Raw genomic sequence first — 24728 nt, forward strand, 5'->3', positions numbered from 1 at the left:
GTGTTCATAAGTGTTCTAGAAACTTTTCAGAATTCCATAGGAGCGGCATCACTCCACACTCATATAGGTCCACCCATCAAGTGTACTCTGTAGAGCAATACACCAACCTATAAAGGATATGATAATGGATTAAGAGTTTATAACTCAGCCTCACTTTGCCTTGCAGAAGTGTACTATATTCACAAACCATAGGAGAGACATAATTAATATTAATAGTGCATACTTTATCAACTAATGACTTGTTATTACCCATATGAACCTAATTCATAGGATCTCCAATCACATAGGTTGGGTTACCATCATTATTGATCTTCTCAATTGACGAAAGTCTCATTCCCCTCGATGTTTCTTTTAGTCTTGTGAATCGGCCAAATTCACCTCAGACATCACATAATTCGTGGAAATAATTCCATCTCACAACAGCTTTGTTTTATCACTTTATGTCTTAAACGGATGTTTTTAATTGCCATTGAAAAATTTATTTATTCACTACAGCTAATGCTGCTCGGCAACCACAATATACTAACACGTTGGTTTTATCCCAACTTCAATACTTACTAAGAAGTATCTTAGCCTCATTACTAGCCAACTCCAAACCATAAACTCAGATTTCATTATGGTCTACTTAGCTGATTTTCATATTATTACACCTCCACAAACCATAAATCCACTTAACATCATTGTACCCATCTAGTACAATAAATATTAATTCACCAAACACTTTACCATCATTTGCTTCTTATCAAACATTATTTTCAAAAGCATTTCGAACAACACTACCACATATTAGCATTTTTTTTTTCAAAAAGTTCTCTAAACATAACTTTAGTAAGACATCGTGATCCCCACATTTTCAAAAAATTTAAGACAGGAAAATAATATTTTTCATAACTCATAAAACATCGTAACCCCCACATTTCCAAAAATTCTATGATAAGGGAATAATATTTTCATAACTCATAAGAGGTATTACAAATTTCTCATACGACATTTCACCTTATAAATAACAAGCTAATAATATAGCTTCACCAAAATATTAAATCTCTTTTTTTTCCTTTCAAAATCATATAACATAACCTTAGTAAGCCACCCCACACTTTCAAATATTTCAGAATAAGGGGAATAACATTTCCATAGTTCATAAGGTTTTTAATTTCTTATAAGGTACTCTAGTTTTGTATCTAACAAGCATATAAAATAGCTTATTTTCAAAGATTATCGGGTGCACAAGTTCAAAGAAAAGTTACTAGCATTTTCATACATATCTATAACATTTAGCACAACTACATCATGGTTAAAATAAATTTATGACAAAAATATTATTCTTAGTTAAAAACATCATAGCATTCTCAAAAGAAATTTTTACTCCAATATTTTCTACGAATTACCACATCAACCAAATTGGTTCAAATATTAGGAACACGCAACATCTCAGTTAAAGTCAATATTTTTTTAGATTTGAGCTTGAGAAGAACTTTTCTTATCCAAGAATTTGAGTAATTCTTGAATCACCAAGACAAATAAATTCTTCTCCTCCAATGACTTGAGTGTAAGCCACAAATATTTACACAAATATGCCTAGTTGCACAAAGCCTATCACCCAGTCACTCATACTAGCCAGATTCGCTTGAGAAACAACCAAAATAATTATGTCATCCGATTAGTCAAATATATTTTAGACTTAGCGGGATTATCATTTCTCTAGAATCCTCTTCTACATTTAGGGATATATGATAGCTTATTTTCCCGCACAAGTTTTGTACTAAAAGAGCTTGTTGAATCCTAACTTAGATAATTTGCACTAAGTTATTCTCTTTCTATGTTCCGTAAGAATAAAGTATAAATATCCTTAAGATTGTTGGAAATCTTACGGAAAATACTTGATCACGACCATTGTACGGAATTCTTGAAAGCTTGAGGCATGTTCGAAGACACTGTCCTTAATGATATTTCACCCGGTATGGATATATCTCCCAGGATTTAACAAGCTCTTCTAGTACAAAACTAGGAGCCGTAAAACTAACAAAGATTTCATAAAGAGAACCCAACAATATAAAATCAAGAGAAGAAGAGTTTTCTTTCATATATTATCTCATTTCCATAGAAAAAGAACTAAATATATATAGGTGAAAATATGTGTTGCAAGCCATTAGGTAGCTCAAAATGTATACAATATAGCAATTGTTACACGATATTGAATGTCATAATGACAATTCAAGAGACCAATTAACTTGTCTGTTACAAGACAATACAAACTAACGTTAAAATACATTAATATAATAGCTCGTAATTATACCTATTAAAGAAAGAAGAATCTGTTGAAATAGTAAATGGAGCCATTAAAAAAAAAAACTTTTTGAGATATTAAACTCAATTTTTCACAACAAAAGTTACAAGAGCACTCTCGAGAGATTTCACCTATATGAGTGTGGAAGTAGGTCACTTCCTATCAGAATTGAACTTGTTCTCAAAAGCACTCATAAAACCAGGATAGCGCAAATCCATAATGTGCTGGCTATTAAAGCTCATGTCAACACCTTAATTATTATGTGTAAGCAGTGATACTTTATTTCCCATAAGCAATCATAATTCAAGTCTGAGACCACTACGACTCTGGAGTAAATATTACTGTTTTACTAAGTAAAAGTTCAATTCAGAGTACACCTTCATTATGCTTAATAGTCTCCCTTCAGTTGATAAACTCTCTTATTTTAATATCAAAATGAGTGAGGGATTGTTGGCCTATAAGAGGGAGCATTTTAATAATAATATAATATATTAATTTGCTGCCTTATTAAGATGCCATTGATGATTCATTTCTCACGTTCATAAGGCAGAATGTGGCCTTAAATTTCTCTATAACCACATTCGTTAGTGGTAAGAATATGACCATTATTTTCTATAGAAATTCTTGTAACCTCTAATTATTATTTACCTTTATTTTTCCTAATTATGTCTTGTAACTTCTAAGTCATAATTCTTCCATTGTCTACCTACATTATTACACCACTTTCTTCATATTATTTCTTAGGAACAAAATTTTCATCTATAAATTATAGTGGTGGTCTTACATTGTGTTGAAGTGTAGGAAAATATAGAGTGCATGAAAAAGTGAGTTAAAAAAGAAAACTTATTTAGTTGAGGGAAGGTGTTCTTTTGGTGGAGCTTTGGACTCAACATCTTGTCCAGAGTTTGTTGAGTTCTACGACGTTGTCCGGATGTTGTATTCTGGAGGGAATAAGTCAGGAAAATTACTGCTGGACCGATAAAGATTTGCTGCAGTGGGCTTGAATCACCTTAAAGAGAGCAGAATATCCGCGCCTCAGGCTAAACATCGCGCCTCAGGCTAAACATACTTTATTTTCTTCATTTTATTTTTCAATTGTAATGTATTTTCACCAACAGAAACAAATTATTCCGATAAAATGAAAAGTATAAAGTGAAATTTACTACTAAATATAGAAAGATATCATTTTTTTTACAACCGGTTAAAAAAAAAAAAAAAAGTGTTACCTAAATCAGGACAAAGGGATTACTCTCTAATAATCTAACTTCAGAAAGAAAAAAAAACTACGAGACAAAAGGGAGGGCCGTGTTCAAGTTGTAAGAAATATCTTGTATTTTTCTAGGTCCGGAATGATATGATTGTTTACTTAATCTAATATATTGCATGTTTTAAGAAAAAAAGAAAAAATCTATAACACCCGTACTTTCAGGCCAAGGTTTGACTCGTAAGATGAAGGTATAATGAAACCAATATGAGGTGTGTATAAAGGGTTTTGAAACCTAATCAAGGCATAAGAAGAGTCTTAGGACAAAATAAAGTTGGAAGCTACTCTACGGAACATGTTTTCAAGTGAGTTTGCACAAGGTCTCAATTAAAGCGAGTATACGGAAAAATCTATAAGGCATTTGGGAAAACTTCATTCATGAAAGTTATAGATCTTTGAAATACCTTTCCATCCATATATGGTAGAGCCCAAACGGACATCTGTACAAAAAGTTATGTATGTTTTACTAAACAGTGTTCTGCAAACTTACGACATAATTTAAGGGCCATAAAAACTTTTACGGGCCGTAAATCTGGCTGTAAATTCTGGCCAAAAATCACACACACTGTTACCAATTCACGGTACGATTTATGGGCCGTAAAATGGGCCTTAAGTGGGCATACAACAGGTCCGACTGCAACTTTAAACCTTCATTTTTTTGACTTTTTCATTTCATTCTTAACATCCTCGAGCCCTAGAATGACTATTCTCTCTTCTTCTCATCCTCATACATCAAGGTAAGTCCCTTCTATATATTCGTAGGTGATTAATGATTATACATGAATTTTAGGTGATATCCTATGTTACCAACCTAGGGTTTTCAAGAAAACTTTCTCAAAGGTTCAAGTGAAGGTTTGTAGGATTCTTCTTCAAAGTTTGATTCTTCTTCCAGTGTTTTGGAGTGATAAGGTATGTAGAGCTTCTATCCACCTGTGACATCGTTGTTCTTCCCCACACCTCATTAATTCATGAAAAACCCTATTTCTCCTCAGAGTTAGAGAATCATGCCTCAATTCATGAAATACCTCAGATACAAGTTAATTATGTATATATGTATTGTCATGCTCAATCATGTTTCAGATAATTGTATTCATGTATATCATTACGACTATCATGAACCTGTCTGTAATCCATATATGCTCGTGTTATCTCTTCCATGAGCTCTCAGATATCAGTTATGAACTCAAATTATTCCATTCTATGGATTCTTACATGTTTTCATGTCTCAGAAAGTAAATACATATATTGCTATAGATTTTCATGTAAAGTTATATTATATATGCATGTTATAAACTACATTATAAACTATGTTTTGAAAACCATGGGCTCAGAAGCCACCTATTATCTATGTTTATGTTTTGGGAGTAGTACAGGTTACCGAGAAGGCTCAGACAGCCTGAAACTACGTATACCAACGTAGGGTAAGGATCGCTCCTCTCGGTTAGGACGATACCTTCAAACTATTGATTGGATCCTTTCATGTCATGTTCCTGTCTCATACCCCTGGGAAGGTATGGGATTGCTTTGCTGGTCGGGCCAGGTACCAGACTCCACGTTCTCACGTGGTGATTTCATGTTGTCGATTATACTAAGGCTCTTCCACTTAAAATGATTTACTCATGTAACAGCTTTATCATGCCAGATCATGATCATGTCTATGTATCAGTTTAAGCTTACAATTACATTTTCTGTTTCGTATTACTTCATGTATCCATGTTATTGATTTGGGTTGCCCATTCCCCAAGCACCCCACTTGCTATTACTTCATTCAATTGGTTTACATACAAGTACAATTCCAGTGTACTTACGTCCCTATTGCCCGGGGCCTGCATTTCACGATGTAGGTATTGATTTACAGGACGAAAAATTCTACTCATTAGGACTTCATCGTATCAGCTATTTAGTGAGCCCCACTTCCTTCGAGGCATTGTCTTTATTTTCAGTAGTCATGTCATGTTGCACGGTTAGGTATGTTGGGGACCTTGTCCCGGCAACAATCCAGTATTACAGACTCATGTCAGAGGTTTCATAGACTAGTTCAGTTATGTCATGTTGGGTAGTCAGTTGTGTTTAGCCTTGTTGGCTACATTATCATGTTTTTAGATTATTTCCGCACTTATGACTTATAACAGTATTCTCAGTATTATTATGATGTCATATTTTTACTTGAACTATTCATTTTTAAATTATATTCCGCATCAGTTCATGTCCCATGTTGATTCAACCAGCCATGTGGTTAGCTTGGTCACATGCAGTCAGATACCGAGTGCCGTGTTACGTCCAGGTCCGGATTCGGGGCGTGACAAAATCATCACTGTCTTCTCCTTTTCTAGTAATTTGATTGACGTTGTGATGTCTAATTTGGGGTTTTAAGTTTTATTCATTGTTAGTGTGTAGATTTTTTATGTCATCAGATTAAGCAAAATAAACTTACACTAATAGATAAGTCTTTAATAGTAAGCCTATATGATACTCCCTCCGGATAAAAACAGAGTCCACTTAGCCATTTGCACACCTCTTAAGAAACTACTTACTCTAAGAAAAAAATATGTAAATTGACTAAACTATGCCTAATTAAATATGCATTGGGATTTGATCACATAACACTTAATAAGGGCAAATCTGGGAAGATAAGGTTAATTGTTTCTTGTTTTAATAAGTGGACACTTTTTTTGACAAAAAAAAAAAAAAAAAGACTAAGTGAACACTTTTTTTTATGCGGAGAGAATAATCTAAAAGTTATAAAAATACTCTATCATAGCTGCTTAAAGTAAACTACTAATCTATCTATATATCTATATAAAGCAGGGCATTAGCCCCGCTGATGTGGCATGCCTCTAAAGCCAGCATTGGAATTTATATTTTATCTGGTTTTTTTGGGCTTTTTCCCAATTTAAATTCTTTTCTTTCAAATCCACCCGTTTATTTTCCTTAATTTAATATTAATATAACCACACAAAGCAGTTTACTTTTAACCAGCCACAGAGCAGCAATAAGTCACACCCTTTCGAAACAAACGATCGGTCTTCCCCTTGTTCACCAATTACCATTAACCCTTCTTCTCAAAAGAATCTACAATCAAATTATACCTTCACAAGCACATCAACTTACTGGAAAACAAATGCTTGACAGAGGAGAAAAATACAACCCAGCGGCTGCTTTATTTCAAACCATATACTTAAGTTTCCAATTATAATGGCAGCAGAGGCTAAGAAGAAATCTGTTGAGGAGAAGAAGTTTACTTTCTGTATTCGATAATGTTTAATTTGGTATTATTAACGTGTCAAACTCACTTTATATCTAATGTTTTGCTCCTCGATATTTACGGTAGTTTCCCAATCTCCATATTCACTAAAATTTTGGATTCTCTGATTCAAAATTTGTGCTTCAAATATGATATTCACCTTTTATTCGTATAGGGAAAACATTTTGGACTGTGTATTTAATACAACCTGCCGCCAAAATCTCACTAAAAGCATTTTCAGTCATTTGACCAAAACATAAATCATTATCATCATTAATTGGTAATGTCTACCTTCTTTCCATTTCCTTCTATGTTAACTTTTTGTATCAAGATCTACTTCTATTTAATTATTGTTCCTACTGTCTGAATTTGAGACTATTAACAACATAAACTTGAGAAATGGTAAAGTTTCTTAAATAATAGTAGCTTTCTTAATGGTAAATATTTAATTGTCAAAATCCATTCACACCCGATGTTTACACCAACTCAATTAGTATATTATACTATGCTTCTTTACGTTTTAGCACTTAATTATGGTTAATCAAGACGAACTTTGAGATGTAAAGTAGACAAACACTTTAGTTTGATGATTCTTTTGGTGGTCTTACTTTATTAGATTGATGGTAGTGACGGTGGCTCTGCACATAGGTTTGTCCATCTTTTCGTTTAGGTTATTGCATAAAAGCTTATATATCTGTAATTTTGATTTTTCCTGAATTAATCAGTGATTTTTTTTTTTTTTGGTGAGTTGTATAAGGGTCACAAATCCGCAACCATGTGTTGTATCGCCTCTCATAAGGCACTGATTTTATTGCCAGGGGACTGAGGTGCACTTTTTCCCCTTTTGGTCATCAAGTAGTAGATTTAAGATGATTTTGTAGAAATCCGCTTACCAGACATGCCTTAGCAAGTGTATTTTAATTGGAATTTTAGCCCCTTTTTACGTAGTTGCTTCGGTGATTATCAAATTTTCAACCTAAAAATGCACCTTTTGGTTTCTGCTTTGAAAGTTCCTATTTAAGAAGTAAGATTTTGTTGTAGTTAGCCTCAGAAAGACTCTTCTAATGAACCTGTAGAAACAATCAATTGTGAAAAGAGAACAAGCTAGCCAAGGGATAACACAATCAAAGTTTGTCTCTGATAAAGATAAAGCTACACCAACTTAAAACAGTAGGATACTTTAAGATGCACATTTTGGTTTCTATTTGTGATCATACTGATTGGAAAGGAAAACTGTTCATTGAACGTCCTACAACCTTTCATATTATTACGTTATTATTTTTAAAGCAGCCTTTGCTTATGGTGAATAAATCATTTTTTTTTCTTTGGCTTAGTTCCAAATGAATAAGGATCTCAAACAAAAAGGCCAAGGCAAAAAAAGAAGGTAGTATTTTCATTGAATGTTCTTGTATCGACTGACAGTTTTCAGTATTGTAACAATGAGGTTCTTTGCAGCCTCAAAAATTGCTCTCTTCTAATGAACCTTCAGAAACCGTCTTTCCAATTTACTACATAGGATGTCACAATCAGATTTTGTCTTTGACAAAAATGAAGCTATTCTATTTACTGAAAACAGAGATACGTTATGTGCTTATTTGCCATTTTTTTTGAAAGTCTTTTCAATTATCAGTATAATGCCAGCATCCTGCTACGAAATATCCATTTAGTTTCCAAGCTTTATTCAAAGTACAATGTTGAGGGAAAAGCTGCATATGACTCCATTTGGTTTTTTCTTTCTTTCTGGCGGGTGTGGAGACTTTTGGCTCGCATTTTCTAACTTATCGTTTCCTTTGTGATGTCGCTATTCACTTCTCACCTTCGTCTCAAAGGCATCACATGAATGTTAAGCCTAAATGGAATGGTAATAGTTTCATTAGTCATAACAATGGTAGCTCATTAAATATCTAAATTTCATTAGTCTTTATTTGTGGGTGGTTTATCACCTTTGTGATAAAAGCTGTTGCTTTTTCTTTTGCTTTATGCTGTATCTGTAAAGGTGAAACTAGAGGTAGAGGACTGTAGTAGAGGAGCTAGAAAACGCCTCGCCTCTTGAGATAACATAAGGCCTCTGAGAAACTTGAAAATGATATATATTATGCCATTCCTTTTCCGGGTATTGTGTTGTTGTTATTAGACTGATATTTATAAGTTTCTGCTCTTGATTATTTATTTGGCTCAACCAAATTGATTTGTTTTTCTTCCTTGCAAAGTGTTGCTTTTCATTTTTTTCCCTTACCCTTCTATAAGAATCTCTTGATTCTACTCTTTGTCCTTGCATTCATTGAATATTTGCTTCTCTGAAGTTTTCTGAAAGATTTCACTCTCAGTAGGGCTTTTCACTCTTGGTCTAATTGTTTAATTTATAGCTTCTAATTTACATGCACATGATGCAAGACTAAATATTGGTTTTAATTTTTTTATCGATTGTAATTTTTTCCCATAATTCCAGTTACGCTGTTAGTATTTTTTTCCCAAATTTCAGATTGACACCTCTTGAATTAAGCTACTCTTGGCACATCAAGCATATCTCAACCTCTAAAGCTTTGGTTGTACCTTCTTCTGATAGTTTTTTTTGTTTTTGGATAAAAGACTAGGAAAATGAATCTTGCTGTTCAAGTTTTCACAATCTGTAAGTTGGTTTGATTTCCCTTTCAGAATTGAACTTCTATGTTATTCATTTGAGGCAAAGCTTATTGAGTTTCCATAATGAATATTTCTCTCCCTCTCTCGAGCTTCCATTACAATTTTGCTTTTTGTTAATCTCTTGATTCAACTCTTTCCACTTGCATTCCTTAAATGTATACTTGAAAATGAAAACCCCCTTGCAGATATTGTTGGCTTCTTTCGCATTTTATGAAAATTTTCTCCTTGAAGGTTAGGACTTTCTCCCTTGAATTTCTCTCCTCTCTATTAAGTAGTATTTTGTTGCTTCATTATTTCAGTATCGATCTATCTTCCCTTAAGCTTATTCCTTTCAAAGTCTCAGGAGTATAACAATGAAAAATATCAATGGACCTGAATTAAGGTGACAGCTCAAGAAAGGATTTAGCAGTAACGTACTGATTAACTTTGATTATTATTTGAATTAGTAGCAACTAAACAATTTTTCGTAGTGCTTTTTAAATCTCAGAACAAGTTTATTGGTTATAAATGTAGAATGAGCTTCCTGGAAGTTATTTACTATGATTATATACCAACTAAATTCAGAATTTTGGCTTAGTTGAATTGTTTTAGAGTTAAATTTTATTTTCCAACTGAAGCATTTATTACGTCTTACTTTGCGGTTAAACATGTCTCATGTCATATGTTCCTCTCCAGTTTCTCTCTACATTTTGCTTCTTTAGTGAGATCATATGTTCTTACAAATACAGAAAGTAAAAAGCATTGAATGAGCTTTGTTAGAAAATTATTAATATTATACAGGATTATATGCTCTACTTAAACTAAAATTTGTAAACTAACAGATGAATTTACCCAATTGTATGCCATTTATAAGCATTACTTTAATAAAAAAGAGGAAGTGAATCTAAATTCATTATCATTCTGTTAATTCTCTTTATAATTTTGCCATGATTTATATGATCGCGCAAAGCGCGAGCAAATTTACTAGTTATATAAAGGAATTACACTAACATCAATGCATATAACTTAGTTCCATTTGGCAAAGTAGCACTCCATTCGTCCCAATTTATTTGGCTCCTTTTTGAATTTGGAGATTCAAACATGTCTTTCTTTGACCGTAATATTATCATATATCTTTTAAATATTTTGAATTGTCAATCATTGTGACTTATAGTACTTTTTACGTAATTTCCAAATATTTAATTTTTATTTCAAAAAACTTGAAGATTTCATGTCTGAATATACGGTCAAAATTAAACAGATTTATTCTCGAAATCTTAACTAAGACACATAAATTGGGACGGAGAGAGTACTGCTTAAACGTAACCAAAATAAAGGAGGACACCTTTGTATAAATACCCCAACATACATAATAAAATGTTAAAAATAAAGGAGGACACACTTGTATAAATACCCCAGCATACATAATAAAAATTACTACGGTTTCTTAACCTAAATAAATTGACTTATTATGTCATATCGTCATGCTTTCAATTATCTTTAGTAAATCAGATAGAAATGCAGCATTAATGTTCTCTAGTTCTACAAACTACAAAGTCAAATAATGTAACTGCAACAGAGTCATTTTTTAGAATTCAAGTAACCCCAGTTCACATTCCTCTGTGACCAGAGGTTACTGGTTATGAATTATTTTTCAAGCATGTCCAGATTCTAAGGTGAAATTTGACAACACAAATCACGAAAAACTTGATTTCCATCATATTTCAGAGTTGATTTTTGAAGTGAGTCTTGTTGTTATAACACGCATATGGATGAATTCGTAATTGGAGATCACGAAAGAGACGCTCTAGTCTCATTAGCTGAAAGAGTTTCCATTTTATTGTTCTCCTCTGAATCATTAGCAGCACTTAAGTGGTTGATATAGTCCTGTGAGAAGTATAATACTGCAACTGTGGAATATGGCTCTTTGGATAATATTGTTCATATAATTCTAGCAGATCATTGATTAATAATTTTTCATAATTATAACTTAACCTTGAGTTTGATTGTATTCTATTAAGAAAAACACACACAAATAAAAGAGAGAGATTATATTCTATGACTAAAGCCCTTTCCCCTTTAAATAAGAATTGAAAGTGTCACTTTCCCAATATAATGGAATCTTGACAGTGATTACAAATTACGATATATTTGTTGATTATAAGGGCTGGTAAGACATCCACCTTCTGAGCATCGCCAGACATTCACGAGGCTTATACTCCGGTGCAGTGTGGCCTGCTCCCTGTAAAATAAATAAAGCAGTTTATAAACACCAATTATTTGACAGAATTTTTATAGGCAAACTTAAGCTAGAAAAGAAAGTGAAAGAGATAGATTGAGAGACTAATTTGATTGGAGGTGATTGGAGGTTTTCTTGCCTTCACTGTGGTAAATGTCATCCAATTTGAGTAACTTCTCGTGTAACTAAAATCGTGCAAACAAATGAAAAAAGAGTTTAACTTTCATATACTGACGGAGTTTATGACTAGTCTTTCATCAAGAACTAACCCGGCAACTTGATTGTGAACGACCCATGGTCGCCAATCATCAACAATGGAGTAGTTAAGAGATTTTATCCATGCTTGAGTTGATTGGAAGGGAACACCCTTGTCATGATCTCCACTGCTCAGTTAAATAAAAAAAAACATAGAGAACTTGTTAGTTTGACAGATAAAATTTAACTATTTCTGTTTGTAGTTATTCCAATCTTGTAAACACAATTAATATTCCTACTCAACCTGTATAAAAGAGATCTATAGCCTTTGCTACTGAGACTTGCATGATATGGTATGCTACTCATGACCGTCTTTTGGTATTGCAAATTACTTGCACATCGCTCCCATTTCCCAATAGTCCCCTGTTACCAAAGGAGTATTTGATTATATGTTAGTTGAGTGTTAGTTCTACGTATTGACAACAAGGAAATAACACATGAGTCTCTACGATAAGCATTCACTAATAACCTGGTAAGAAATGGTAACCAACATGCTATCACAGATTATACTTAACTGATGGTAACTAACATTGGATCACAGATTAAACTTAACTCACATACTTTTGTATTTTCTTATTCTTCAACAAGAACTCATACCTTCCAGATATAGAGATTAAACTTACATAATAAAGAATCATTACACTGTCAGTATATATAACTTAAATTCATTTAGTTTTGTGTAACATCCTTTATCATACCTTTCGAATATTGAGGGCCTCTCGAACTTGACAATCATCAGCCCAATGATAAGAGTGTACGTACCAATCAGTCTAAAGCAATTGCAAGTTGTAAATTCTTCTAAGCATTTAATAGATACAAAAATTCAATAGCTTGTAATTATTTTGTAGATAATCTTTGAAGACAGAGTGATGAATACTTACACGACATTTTAGTGCAGAAAGTTGTTGAGGATTGTTAAGTTCATGGAACTTCTCATCAAGAGATCTTCTTTGGCCAAACAATTGGTGTGGCCTTGGTGAGAAACGCTTACATTTGGGTTCCAAAATATGGGGCTTATTAATTCTTTTTAGAAGCTGCATATAAGGTCAGCATTTTAATGAACCCGTTTAATGCCAAATATAACAAGCACATGATAGAATCCAACCTCTTTAAAAGTCTGAACATCTTGCAAACACAGTGTATTGCTTGGATCTATATTAAGGTACTCTCCTTTACAATTGGTCTTTAAGGACTGTCAAGTCAATTACTTGTAAGGCTGGTGTAATTAAAGTTAATGAAAGCACAGATATAACACCAAAAAGAAAAGCCAACCTCATAGAGTTCATCAGAAATAAGTCCCATTCCATAAGCAAATGGAATCTCATAATTTTTTTCACCTTCATAAGTCAATGGATTTCCGAGTAAATATCCCTGAAACCATTTGAAGACATATAATAGCTCATCCATTTTGCACATCTGCTGGATCTAAGTTATACTATTTGCTGTGATATCGTTCTACATTGTCTGTAGGATTTCATCAGAAAAAGAATAAGCTGTTTCTACACAATCTTTAGCAGGGACAGGAGGCAAAGGATGTTCATTGCAGAATAAACATTTGTGTTATAACAATTTCATTACGAGTTGTGACTTGTGAGTTGGTAAATGATCCATTTATCCCTTAGGGAAAAGAGAATCTATATAAGAAAAATAACAAACCTTAAGATTGATAAATGGTTTGATTTCCATTTCATTCTCTGCATTATCACAAGACCGCAAAGTGTTATAAAGCATAGGACTAAATCAGAAAGTGCCTGTCATAGTTGAAGGGCAAATATAGTCTTACTAATTGCTATGATTTGAGTAATGACGGGAACAACCCTGCCTGAATATGAATCTCCACCAACATACAATGTATTCCTCAAGAATTCTTGGTGATCGACAAACCACTGCAAAAATATCCTGAAAAGTGATTAGTTAACCAACTAAATACATGATAAAACAACAGAGCGGCTGCTATTTAATTATGGGATGAAGAATAATTACCTTACGAAGAAACTGATATGCATGATCACTTGCTTGTAAATCAGATGATTGTAGAGCTGCTGGAGTTCTCGCGTAGGAAAATCCAGTGCCCACTGGTAAGTCTATGAAAATAATGCTTGCCACCTAAATAATTCCGTGAAACTTTCAACATTTTGAGTTGTGCAGAATCCTTATGGACATTACAAAGTACAATTCACAACAAATAATACACACCTTTGTCCATGAGTAAGGATTCAGTATCAGTGTAGGCAAACTCCCATTGTATTCCACTGGCTCAAAAGTTATTGGTCCTTCATATTCATAGCTAACAAGTTTAGAAATCAACTAAAAGATCTTGTAGAAAAACAGAAACTTTGGTGATACAAATCAATTACTTTTTTTTTCTGGGGTGTTCTAGTATAAGTTTTCAATGATCACAACTCAAAGTCTACCCATTTCATTTTCTTTGGTCACATATAGTTATGATGAATGACTTTTCCATTCCATGTCTTTTAAATCACCAATAATAACTTGCCTCATTATCTTTGGTCATATATATCTACATTGATGAAATCAATATTCAAAGTACTCGACCACTAGAAAGAGTTCAGTAGATTGTGGAAAATGCCTTTTAATAGCAAGACCTAGTTGCAATTTTTTTTTTCTTAAGACGATAAACGTCACAGAGGGGACATGATTCACAACATAGTTGTATTTTCTGATTGTAAGATGATAAACATCCCCGGAAATCAGGTTTCAAATCTCAGCAGCAATAGAAAACACTAGGAAATTTCTTCCCATCTGCCTAAGTATTGGTGGGCATAGTTTTCTGATACATTTGCTAATAGGAGGTAGCAGTACCAGGTGGGACAATAAAGTGTGCACAAACTAGCCTGGACACAGATATGCAGAACGCCCAAAAGACATGATCCCAACCTTCGTATTTGATGAAAGGCATTTGATGCAGTTCGGTACTTTCAGAAACATTCAACTTGCTAAACAAGGCACTTCATTCCAAAAAATACATGGCATAGACACAAGGAAAATCCAGCAGGACCTTGTGGTTTTAAAAGACCAATATAAGGAAATTAGAAAGGGAAAATGATAGTAATGTACCAATCTCATAGAAAAGGCCAGATAGAGCAGAGCAACCAGGGCCTCCAGTGATCCAAAGTAGAACAGGGTCAGATTCTGGATCAGACTCCGACTCAATAAAATAGTAGAATAATTGCACATCTTCCGAATTGCCTACGCCAACATACCTGTAAACACAATTTTAATCTAATTAACTTCAAAAGCTAAACATAATAACATGTACTTATTCTCACAAAAGAAACTACAAACATGTTGAAGAAACTAAAATGGCCTTAGTATTTCAAGTTTCTCACGCAGTTTCAAGTTCAAAACAGAGTTTTCTTAAAGTTAACCATCATATATAGATAAACTAGTACTGCCCAATCATTGTTTTGAAGATTGTGAGTATCTCTTTTCACAGTTTTCGTATAAAATATGGTGTCTTTGAATACAGTAGTTGAAAATAAGAGTAGTTGGTTGCTGACTCAAAATTAACAAAGCTTAAATGTAAATGTTTCAAAGGTTCCACTAATTTAAAGTGTCTACTTCTAGTTCTATAAATTAAAGAAACTGGATGCAAAAAGTCTGTGATCTAATTAGTTTTGAGCAAGGTAGTTGATATCCAAGCTTATTTATCAATTCATCATTGATGTGGATGTTGGAGTGATTTTTGGTATTTTATTGTGTCCCTTGTCCGTTTTGATTTGGCATTTTATATACTCCTACTAAATTTGGATTATATATACATACTATCTGGCTACAGAAATTAAATACTGACAAATTTAAAGCATCTTCACCCACTTCTCATAATTGTGAAGCAAGTTACCTATACATTACTCTCTATCTTCAGTTATCTTCAAGTCTGAGGTGAAATTTCACGATATAAATCAACAAAAATTGGTTTCAAGAACTCAAGATTATGCTAGATGGATCTCAAGATGACGTTAATAATGAATGAATTTAAGTTTTTATGCATTGGCGGTTTAAACAAAATTTACACATTTTATTTGACCAGTTGCACCATGTTAGCAACTCATATTTCTAGTGTTTTTAATGTGAGTCCGATTGCTTGTAAATATTTTTAACATCGTCAGCATATAAAACTTAAACTCACACTAGGATATGAACTCGGGGCAATTAGCACGATTGCCCTTCTTTGGGGGGTGGTCTTTAATTTTTACCATCAAATTGATGGTCTTTAATTTTTATCGTTCGCCTAAAATACCTCGATGTTCTGGGTTCGAAACCGGCTTATTCATTAAAAAAAAAAAAAAAAAAAAAAAAAAAAAAAAACGCAAGGCAAGACTTTCAGGCATAACTAAAAGTCTGCCGGATACGACAAACTTTGCCTTATAAGGCAGACTTTTAGTTATGCCTTAAGGCAACGTCTGCCGCATAAGGCAGACTTTAGTTATGCCTTAAGGCAAACTCTGCCGCATAAGGTAGACTTTTTGCAAAGCCATGTCTTGCGAAATTGTTATTTTTTTTTATTGAGCGGGAGTTCGAATCCAGAACCTCGGGATATTTTCCGCCACCTTTTTAAGCGAAGGGCAAAAATTAAAGACCTGTGCCTTTGAAGGGCAATCCGCGCAAAAAATTGATGAACTCGTTATTTGAGAGTTGAGACCACGAGTGATATACACATACACATATATACACACGCGCGCGCACGCACATATATATATGTAAAAATAAACGGTAACGTGTGAGTGTGAACACACACACACTCTTAATGCATGTAATATTAAAATATCAGTCATAAAAAGTAATATTTGATTTTGTGATAAATTCATAAATGGATTATTCTACTTAAAATATGAATTTAAATAAATACCTAGGTTAAAATAAATAAATTGAGAAGATGATACTTATCTGTGTATCAAGCCATTCGTCGAACAATAAGCCTTAGATTCATTCTAGAATAACAGTGCAACAACAACTTTGTGGTTTGTGGTATACTAGCCTTAAGAATGCAATCATTAAATACAGCCTTTGATACTCAGTATCGTCTTTTCTTGTGTCAACCACTCTTCCATTAAATTCCTTAAGATTGTTAGAAAAATAGATTTTAGAAGTGGGGAAGAAATAATCCGGCTTTGCTAGAGTAATCTCTGTCCTTAAGGTATTTAAGCCTCCCACTTCGTTCTTTGCGGGGATGGTGGCATTCCTTCGAGGATTTTACAGCCTCCGAAATTCGAATACCAAAGAATTAATTCGAATTTCCCACAAGAACAAAATGTTGTGATTTGTAATGAAAGTGAAAGATAAAGAAAAAATCTGATTCATATTTGGGAATAATCAGGTATTTATAATAGCTAAGTGTCTGTTCAAACCAACATATACATCTCTTAGGAATAGGCACCTTTTAATTTAAACCTTTTAGGAATGGATACCTTTTAATCACAACTAGTCATTAAGTCATTTTAACGACTGAAAACATATTCACCAAAACCTCTTCTCAATACTTCCCCATCAATCACACTAACTAACACTAACACTTATTTCTGATGAACTCTATGAGGTTGGCTTTTCTTTGGTGTTATATCTGTGATTTCATCAACTTTACTTACACTGAAGTAATTGGCTAACTTTTCCAAAACAGTCCTTGAAGACCAATTGTATGGAAGAGTACCTGAAAATAGATCCAAGCAATTCACTGTGTTTGCGAGATGTTCAGACTTTTAAAGAGGTTGGATTCTATTTGCAGTAAAATTATACATCATCTGGCATTGACAGACAAGTTTATTAAATACTGACCTTATATGCAGCTTCTTAAAGGAATTGATGAGGCCTATATTTTGGAGCCCAGTTGTAATTTTGCTTCACCAAGGCCACACCAATTGTTTGGACAAAGAAGATCTCTTCATGAGAAGTTTCATGAACTTAAAAATCCTCAACAACTTCCTGCACTAAAATGTCGTGTGAGTATTGGTCGTTCCATCGTCAAACATTATCTACAAAGTAATTGCATTCTTTATTCTATTGATTTTTTTTTTAATCACTTAATTTCTTACAACTTGCAATTGTTTTAGAATGATTGGTACAAACTTTCTTATCCTTTGGCTGATGTGTTGGGTGTGTGACAATCTCTGCACATTCATAAAATAAAAGAAAAAGGAGTTACTTATAAGGTGTTGGATACTTTTAATGATGAGGCCTTTGGGGAAAAAATGGCTTAAAGGCAAAGCGAACGATGTATACGTCATGTTAGGAGTATCTTTGGGCCGTTTAACCCAACAACTGGTATCAGAGGCAATGGTTTTACGGGACGCGTATATGAAGATGGCGAAGTGTGGCGTGGGGCCCGGCTTGGTGCCTTTGCCCGTCTATGGGCCGGTTAAATACTATGACGATGTGGGTGGCACACAGACATGTAGAATCTCTGACCCGTGAGTTATGGTAATGAGCCATGTGGAACTTAGTTCGAGGGGGAGATTGTTGGGTATGCGAACAAAGTACCACATTGGTGGCTGAAAAGAAAAATAAGCTACTTATAAGGTGTTGGATACTCTTAATGATGTGAGGCCTTTTGGGAAAAACCGTGCGGGCTTGGCCCTAAAGACAATCCACATCACGTGTTAAATATCTTTGGGTCGTTTAACCCACATGATGACGGTCAAGTTAGAGATGCCCTCAACATACGGAAAATGGGAGCCATGTGCAAGTAATTTGCAATACCAAACGATGGTCATGAGCAGCATACCATATCATGCAAGCCTCAGTAGCAAAGGTTACAGATCTCTTATATACAGGTTGAGTAGGAATATATATTACTTGTGTTTGCAAGATTGGAATAACTACAAACAGAAATTGGTGAAGTTCATCTATGTTTTTTAATTGAGCAATGGACATCATGATAAGCTTGATACCTTCCTATCAACCCAAACATGGATAAAATCTCTTAACTACTCCATTGTTAATGATTGGCGACCATGGATCGTTGAAAATCAAGTTCCCGGGTTAGTTCTTGCTGAAAGACATGTGGACACTTTGAAATTCACGTACACTAGTCATAAACTCCGTCAGAATATGAAAGTTAAACTCTTCTTTTTATTTTTTCATTTGCACAATTTCAGTTACACGAGAAGTTACTCAAATCGGATGACATTTGCCACAGTGAAGGCAAGAAAACTTCCAATCAAACTAGTCGCTCATTCTCTCTCTTTCACTTTCTTTTCTCACTTAAGTTTGCATATAAAAATTCTTTCAAATAATTGGTGTTTACACATTGCTTTATTTTTTGTACAGGGAGCAGGCCATACTGCACCAGAGTATAAACCTCGTGAATGCCTGGCGATGGTAAGAAGGTGGATGTCTTACCAGGCCTTATAAACAACAAATGTATCACAATTTGAAATCACTGTCAAGATTCCATTATATAGGGGGAAAAATCAAGAGTAAGTTATAATTACAAAAATTTGTCAATTCAACTATATGGTCTAAAGGTGTGGTGCTCCAATTCTTCAGCTAGAATTACATGAACAATATTATATCCAAAGAGACACATTCCACTGTAGCGGCATTATACTCTCCTTCTCACAGGATTATATCAACCCCTTAAGTGCTACTAATGATTCAGAGGACTCAACAACAATAAGATGGAAACTCTTTCAACTAATAATACTACAGTGTCTCTTTCGTGGTCTCAAATAACGAATTCATCCTAACGTGAGTTTAAGTTTTATATGCTGACAATGTAAAAACTGAATATTTATAACAATCAGACTCACTTAAAACCAACAGTGAAACACTAGCTGGTAACATGGTATAACTGATCAAAATGTGTAAATATTGTTTAAACTGTTAACAACAACAACAACAGCAAGAGCAACAATAAAACAGCAAAATACAACAAAAAAATATTGTTTAAACCGTTAATGTTTAAAATTTAAATTCCATCTAGGGAAGGAGATCAAGTTTTTCGTGATTTGTATCGTCAAATTTTACCTCAGAATCTTGATGGAAACAAAATCATGATCTGCATAGTCCAGCCGACCAAATGATACCTTTCACCGTGATGTGGGACTCTGCCCATTCACGGGCGTGGCCAAGAGGCCAACAAGACAAGAAAATGGATTAGTTTAATTCAACTCAAAAATCTAGCTAACGTAGTAGGGATTACTCAAGATTATATAAACGACACCTCTTACATCTCTCACACCGATGAGGGGCTCAATAGAGAGCGCCATCTCCGCCTTCTTTTTTGTGACATCATAAAAAATCATAGTGTGAAAATTGTAACATTGACATTGGCACTGAAACAACCTTAATGAGACAATCAGTACATTCCCATTAAACAAAGATCGATAGTTACATTCTCATACCTAGCGTGGTAAACAAATACAAGAAAGATTCACCTTCCTCAAAAATTCTCAAGGAAGTAATCAAATTTCCCCACAACCAATCCACCTAATAAAATCGATTTGCATGAAATTTGCTGGTATTTGAAACAGCATGACTTCTACTCCTAGGATACTTCAAATCATTCTTCATCAACATCATTGAAACATCTTCTTGATCACCTAAAACAAACGGCTTGTCTTCATCAATTCTTCCCATGCCAACACTAACACTCCTAGGCACTTTCCTAGACGGCATTTGTTGTTGCAATTGCTGTCTTATTTGTTGTTGTATCAATAAATTCAGTTCAAAATTCTCTCCCATGCTCCTTGCTGATGCCGCTCTAACAAGGTCCCTAAAATCTTCGCTATCATCAGACCTCGTCGATGTAACACTGTAACTCTTAGACAAACTACGTGGATTTACAACTGCGTAATTCGTCATGGTGCCTACGTAACAATCTCTTGCTTTTATTAATGCCTTCCATGGTAGTGATAAAATTCGGATAAATCTGTTCTGCCCACTCGCTTTGCTCTTCATATTTGTTCTGTTTTGCCAAGTTTTGAGAATTAAAATAGGAAACTAAAATGTTGGAATAATCAAGATTTATTGAGATGAATTTGTGTGAAAATTAACAAATTTGGAAGTTTTTTCTGAGAGTGAATGGATGAGTTATCTTTGTGCTGCTTATATTTGCGGTGGTTTTGTAGGAAAAGTATGAATGCGACAAATTGAGTCTTGGTTTGGACTTTTCCTAGCCCGCCCGATAAGAATATATTATACACGTAAGGAATTAAAAATTGTGTGCTGATGGAACTATATTTATCTAATGATTAAGAAAGGATAAGAATTGACGCGTCCAGAGTAAGTTTGGCAACACATTGTTGACAGAAGATGTTTTCAACTTTTAAGGATTGAGTTGTTCTTGCTATGTCCAATTAAGTCTACCCGATGATTCAGCGTTCCATCAATTTAAGCTCAAATTGGTCTAAATTTTCAGATGTTTCCATTGATTAGCTTTGATATTTATGGGGCACACTCTGATAATTCAACCGTTTGGTTTCACATTATTGAATTAGGTAAGGAAATTTATTCACTAACTAAAGTTACAACTTTGTTTCTTTTTTTAATTATTATTTGACCTTGACCCTTTCTTTTATACAAAATACAAGTTGTAATTATCGAACTCGCTCAAACTTTTCATATATCCGTTAAATTTCACGAAAAAAATACTCCTATTTGTTTTAGATGCTCTTACACCGCTAAAATCTCAAGCTTGTGTATTATTTTCAGAATACTTATGCTGACAAAGTTACGAGTCCGGAGCCAAAATGGCTTATTTTTGCAGCCATTAGACAAAAATGGTATGCTTTTTTTTTTTAAGATCAAAATGGGTATTTCGTTGGATAACCAACGAAATACTCACAGAGGTTACTGTTCATGGCCGAATTATTTCAATCAAATTAACTTTTTTTTTTTTTTTTGCATTTCGTGAAATGTCAAACGAAATGCAACAAATTTTTTTTTTTTTTCGTTTTTTATATGAAAACGAAATTAAAAAAAAAAAAATTTGTTGCATTTCGTGAAATGTCAAACGAAATGCAACAAATTTTATTTTTTTGTTTTATTTCCTTTTTTATATGAAAAACGAAATAAAATTTGTTGCATTTCGTTGGACATTTCACGAAATGCAACAAAAAAAAAAATTTTGTTTTATTTCGTTTTTCATATAAAAAATGAAAAATTCTTTTTTTTTATTTCGTTTACACAAAAACGAAATAGGAAAATATAATAATATTTGTTTTTTTTTTTTTTGTATTTCGTGATACTACTAACGAAATAGCATTAAATTTATTTATTTTTTATTTGGTTCATACAAAAAACGAAATTAAAAAAAAAAAAAAATTGTCCTATTTCGTTGGTAGTCCAACGAAATAGGACAAATTTTTTTTTTTTTATTTTAAACGAAATAAAAAAATTATTTCGTTTACACAAAAACGAAATAGGAAAATATAATAATATTTGTTTTTTTTTTTTTTTGTATTTCGTGATACTACTAACGAAATAGCATTAAATTTTTTTTTTATTTGGTTCATACAAAAAACGAAATAAAAAAAATAAAAATTTTGTCCTATTTCGTTGGACTACCAACGAAATAGGATAAAAAAAAATTATATATTTTTTATCCTATTTCGTTGGTAGTCCAACGAAATAGGACAAAATTTTTATTTTTTTTAATTTCGTTTTTTGTATAAACGAAATAATTTTTTTTTATTTCGTTTATACAAAAACGAAATAGGAAAATATAATATTTTTTTTTGTATTTCGTTTATATAAAAACGAAATAGGAAAATAATTTTTTTTTTTTTTTTGCATTTCGTTTATATTCATCGTATTCGATTATCTAAATCTCAAACTAACTAACTTCATTAATGTCTAAAAAACCTTTTTTCGGCGGATGATTTTAAAAAAAACATAAAGCAGAGGGGAGTTGGACTACGACATGACCGTGAGCGTGGGCTTGAACTACGACGCTCTCGGATGGGAGGGGGAAAATCGCTCACTCGATAATGAAGATGGACGAGATGGAGAGGAAGATGAAGATGAAGATGAATACGATAGCATTAGCGTCATTCCTGAGACTGACGAAGATTAGAATATTTACATTAATAAGATATCGTTTATATTTTTAATGAAGTCGGATTTATTTAGTTGAAATTCAAATTGAAATAACATTGAAAAATGAAAAAGGTACAAATACAACACTTAACTAGCCGACATAACAACAGAAAATGCTTATGGAAAATCATCTTCATCGACATTTCGCACCGAGTTCCAATCGTGGTAACATATAACCCCAATCCGTGTCCCTCCAAACGCAACCATCGCAAACGCATCCTATTATTTTCTTCGCGAATGCGGTTCAAAGCAAGATTCAATTCTTGGGGTGATGTGAGCGGCATGCCTATTGCACGGCGTTTTGACGATGTAGGCCACGACTTCTTAAATCGGTCTCAATATTATGAGCTTCATCCAGGCGGTAGTTCCATTCTCTCCTCATCTTGCTAATGTATTGTCTATTGTAGCGCTCGCTCGGATTAAGCGAGTACTAAATTCACGTGCCAAAACCCATTTCCTACCCATTGACTCAAAAATGTCACACGGGTGATATGTCATTGTCGCGTTGCTAGAAGAATGGATTCCACGATGACATTTTGAAAGAGTTTGTTTTAGCGTGGCGAGATGAATGAGGTATTATGGAAGACTATTTATAGAAAAATACATGGTGCAGAAAGGTCTAAACCCCACATGCAATTTTCGTATTTATTAAAAAAATAATTCATATAGAAGTCTAATTAGTCAGAAAAACACCATAATTCATATTGACGGAATATATGTCGCTATAATAAGTCATATATAAGTCTAAATAGTCATAGATACACAATAAATATTTTTGTTCATTTCTCGTTATTGGTTCAATCGGTTTTGCATTTAGCGTTGAATAGTTGTCAAAATAATATCTTTTACATTTCGTGACTTAATTTGCGAAATTTTTTACTTTTCTCCGCTTTATAAATATTGTCATATCTTTACCTATGGTATATCCTTCGTCTTTCAATTTTCTTTTATCCATCTCATATCTTTCATCTATTGTTTTTCTCTTATTCGTTTCATATCCTTCAACTTTTATTTTTTCTCTCATATATTTCATAAAAGATGACTCGAAACTCATGTTAAAGTGTATTTATTTTGGGGTGGTGAAGTTTGTATGAAGGCAGTGTTCGGTTAGATACAACCGTGGTCCCGAAATAGGGCAAAGGTTTCTAATTTTCCTAAAATATGATCGTCCTCCAACGCGTCTTAAGGAGTAAAATGTTCGTAAATGATCCCGAATTATGGTGGTTATAATCCGGACGATGTCCAAGTTCATTTGGCTCGATGGTTCACCAATTTATGGTGAGATGCCAATTACGGACGATGAATCTTTATCGTCATTTCTTCGTTGTCCCGAGATTTTTAAAAATCACATATGCATAGCGGCGCTTGACATGTATGCTACGCTCAACGCTCTACCTGTGTCGAAGTACCGACCGACAATGAGTTCGATTTTGGAGGTACTACCTATCTCCCAAGTTTGAATATTGGTTTTCCAAGGGTGTAGTTCAACAACAAACAATTGTAGGATTTGGTAGTCTATCAAATGATACAACTAATTATGGTAGACAAGATGATGGTATGGCTTCAACGCACGATCATAACTTTGATTGGAGTGGACGTACCATTGTGAGACGGGTGGACCAAATAATGCTACTACGCAGTTGCATAATTTGAATTGTAATGCACGACACCCTTCACATCCCGGCCCAAGCGAATCGGGACGCTGATAGGTAAATATAATCATATTTTATTCACTTTATTCATGGATTGTATAATTGTATTT

The 24728-nt window shown here is 33.6% G+C and overlaps 3 protein-coding genes and 1 long non-coding RNA gene across 4 annotated transcripts; 1 reads left to right on the plus strand and 3 right to left on the minus strand.

Annotated features, from left to right (window-relative positions):
• Positions 1–11530: 11530 nt before the first annotated feature.
• Positions 11531–12951, minus strand: LOC132034817 (putative serine carboxypeptidase-like 52). Its single transcript, XM_059425170.1, has 6 exons — positions 12793–12951; positions 12610–12681; positions 12156–12274; positions 11926–12039; positions 11796–11841; positions 11531–11659 (listed from the first exon to the last, which is right to left on the minus strand). The coding sequence occupies exons 1-6, from the start codon at positions 12949–12951 to the stop codon at positions 11576–11578; spliced, it is 594 nt and encodes a 197-aa protein (XP_059281153.1). The 3' UTR covers positions 11531–11575.
• On the minus strand, positions 12800–15146 carry LOC132034818 (serine carboxypeptidase-like 18; the record flags this gene model as incomplete). Its single annotated transcript, XM_059425171.1, has 7 exons — positions 12800–13103; positions 13184–13282; positions 13568–13605; positions 13695–13797; positions 13895–14017; positions 14108–14184; positions 14990–15146. Coding segments are annotated over 7 exons (735 nt in total), but the record flags the coding sequence as incomplete, so codon positions are not given.
• A 3448-nt stretch (positions 15147–18594) lies between these two features.
• On the plus strand, positions 18595–19436 carry LOC132035348 (uncharacterized). Its single transcript, XR_009409222.1, has 2 exons — positions 18595–18906; positions 19196–19436. It is a non-coding gene; the product is annotated as an uncharacterized LOC132035348 (long non-coding RNA).
• Positions 19437–20217: 781 nt separating this feature from the next.
• Positions 20218–21055, minus strand: LOC132035349 (uncharacterized). The gene has a single exon (XM_059425607.1). It carries the CDS (start codon positions 20825–20827, stop codon positions 20357–20359), a length of 471 nt encoding a protein of 156 aa, XP_059281590.1. The 5' UTR covers positions 20828–21055; the 3' UTR covers positions 20218–20356.
• Between the last annotated feature and the right edge of the window lie 3673 nt (positions 21056–24728).

The sequence above is a fragment of the Lycium ferocissimum genome, chromosome 10 (assembly GCF_029784015.1).
Source record: "Lycium ferocissimum isolate CSIRO_LF1 chromosome 10, AGI_CSIRO_Lferr_CH_V1, whole genome shotgun sequence".
Lineage (NCBI taxonomy): Eukaryota > Viridiplantae > Streptophyta > Magnoliopsida > Solanales > Solanaceae > Lycium > Lycium ferocissimum.

Bases quoted from the DNA above. Each gene is read 5' to 3' on its own strand.
- LOC132034817 (XM_059425170.1), bottom strand. From the start codon at position 12,951: ATGCAGCTTCTAAAAAGAATTAATAAGCCCCATATTTTGGAACCCAAA. The intron at 12,275-12,609 runs GTATGATAAAGG...CTTTGGTAACAG, and splicing joins AGGCCCTCAATATTCGAAAG to GGGACTATTGGGAAATGGGA. The intron at 11,660-11,795 runs GCAAGAAAACCT...TTTATTTTACAG, and splicing joins TGACATTTACCACAGTGAAG to GGAGCAGGCCACACTGCACC.
- LOC132035349 (XM_059425607.1), bottom strand. From the start codon at position 20,827: ATGAAGAGCAAAGCGAGTGGGCAGAACAGATTTATCCGAATTTTATCA.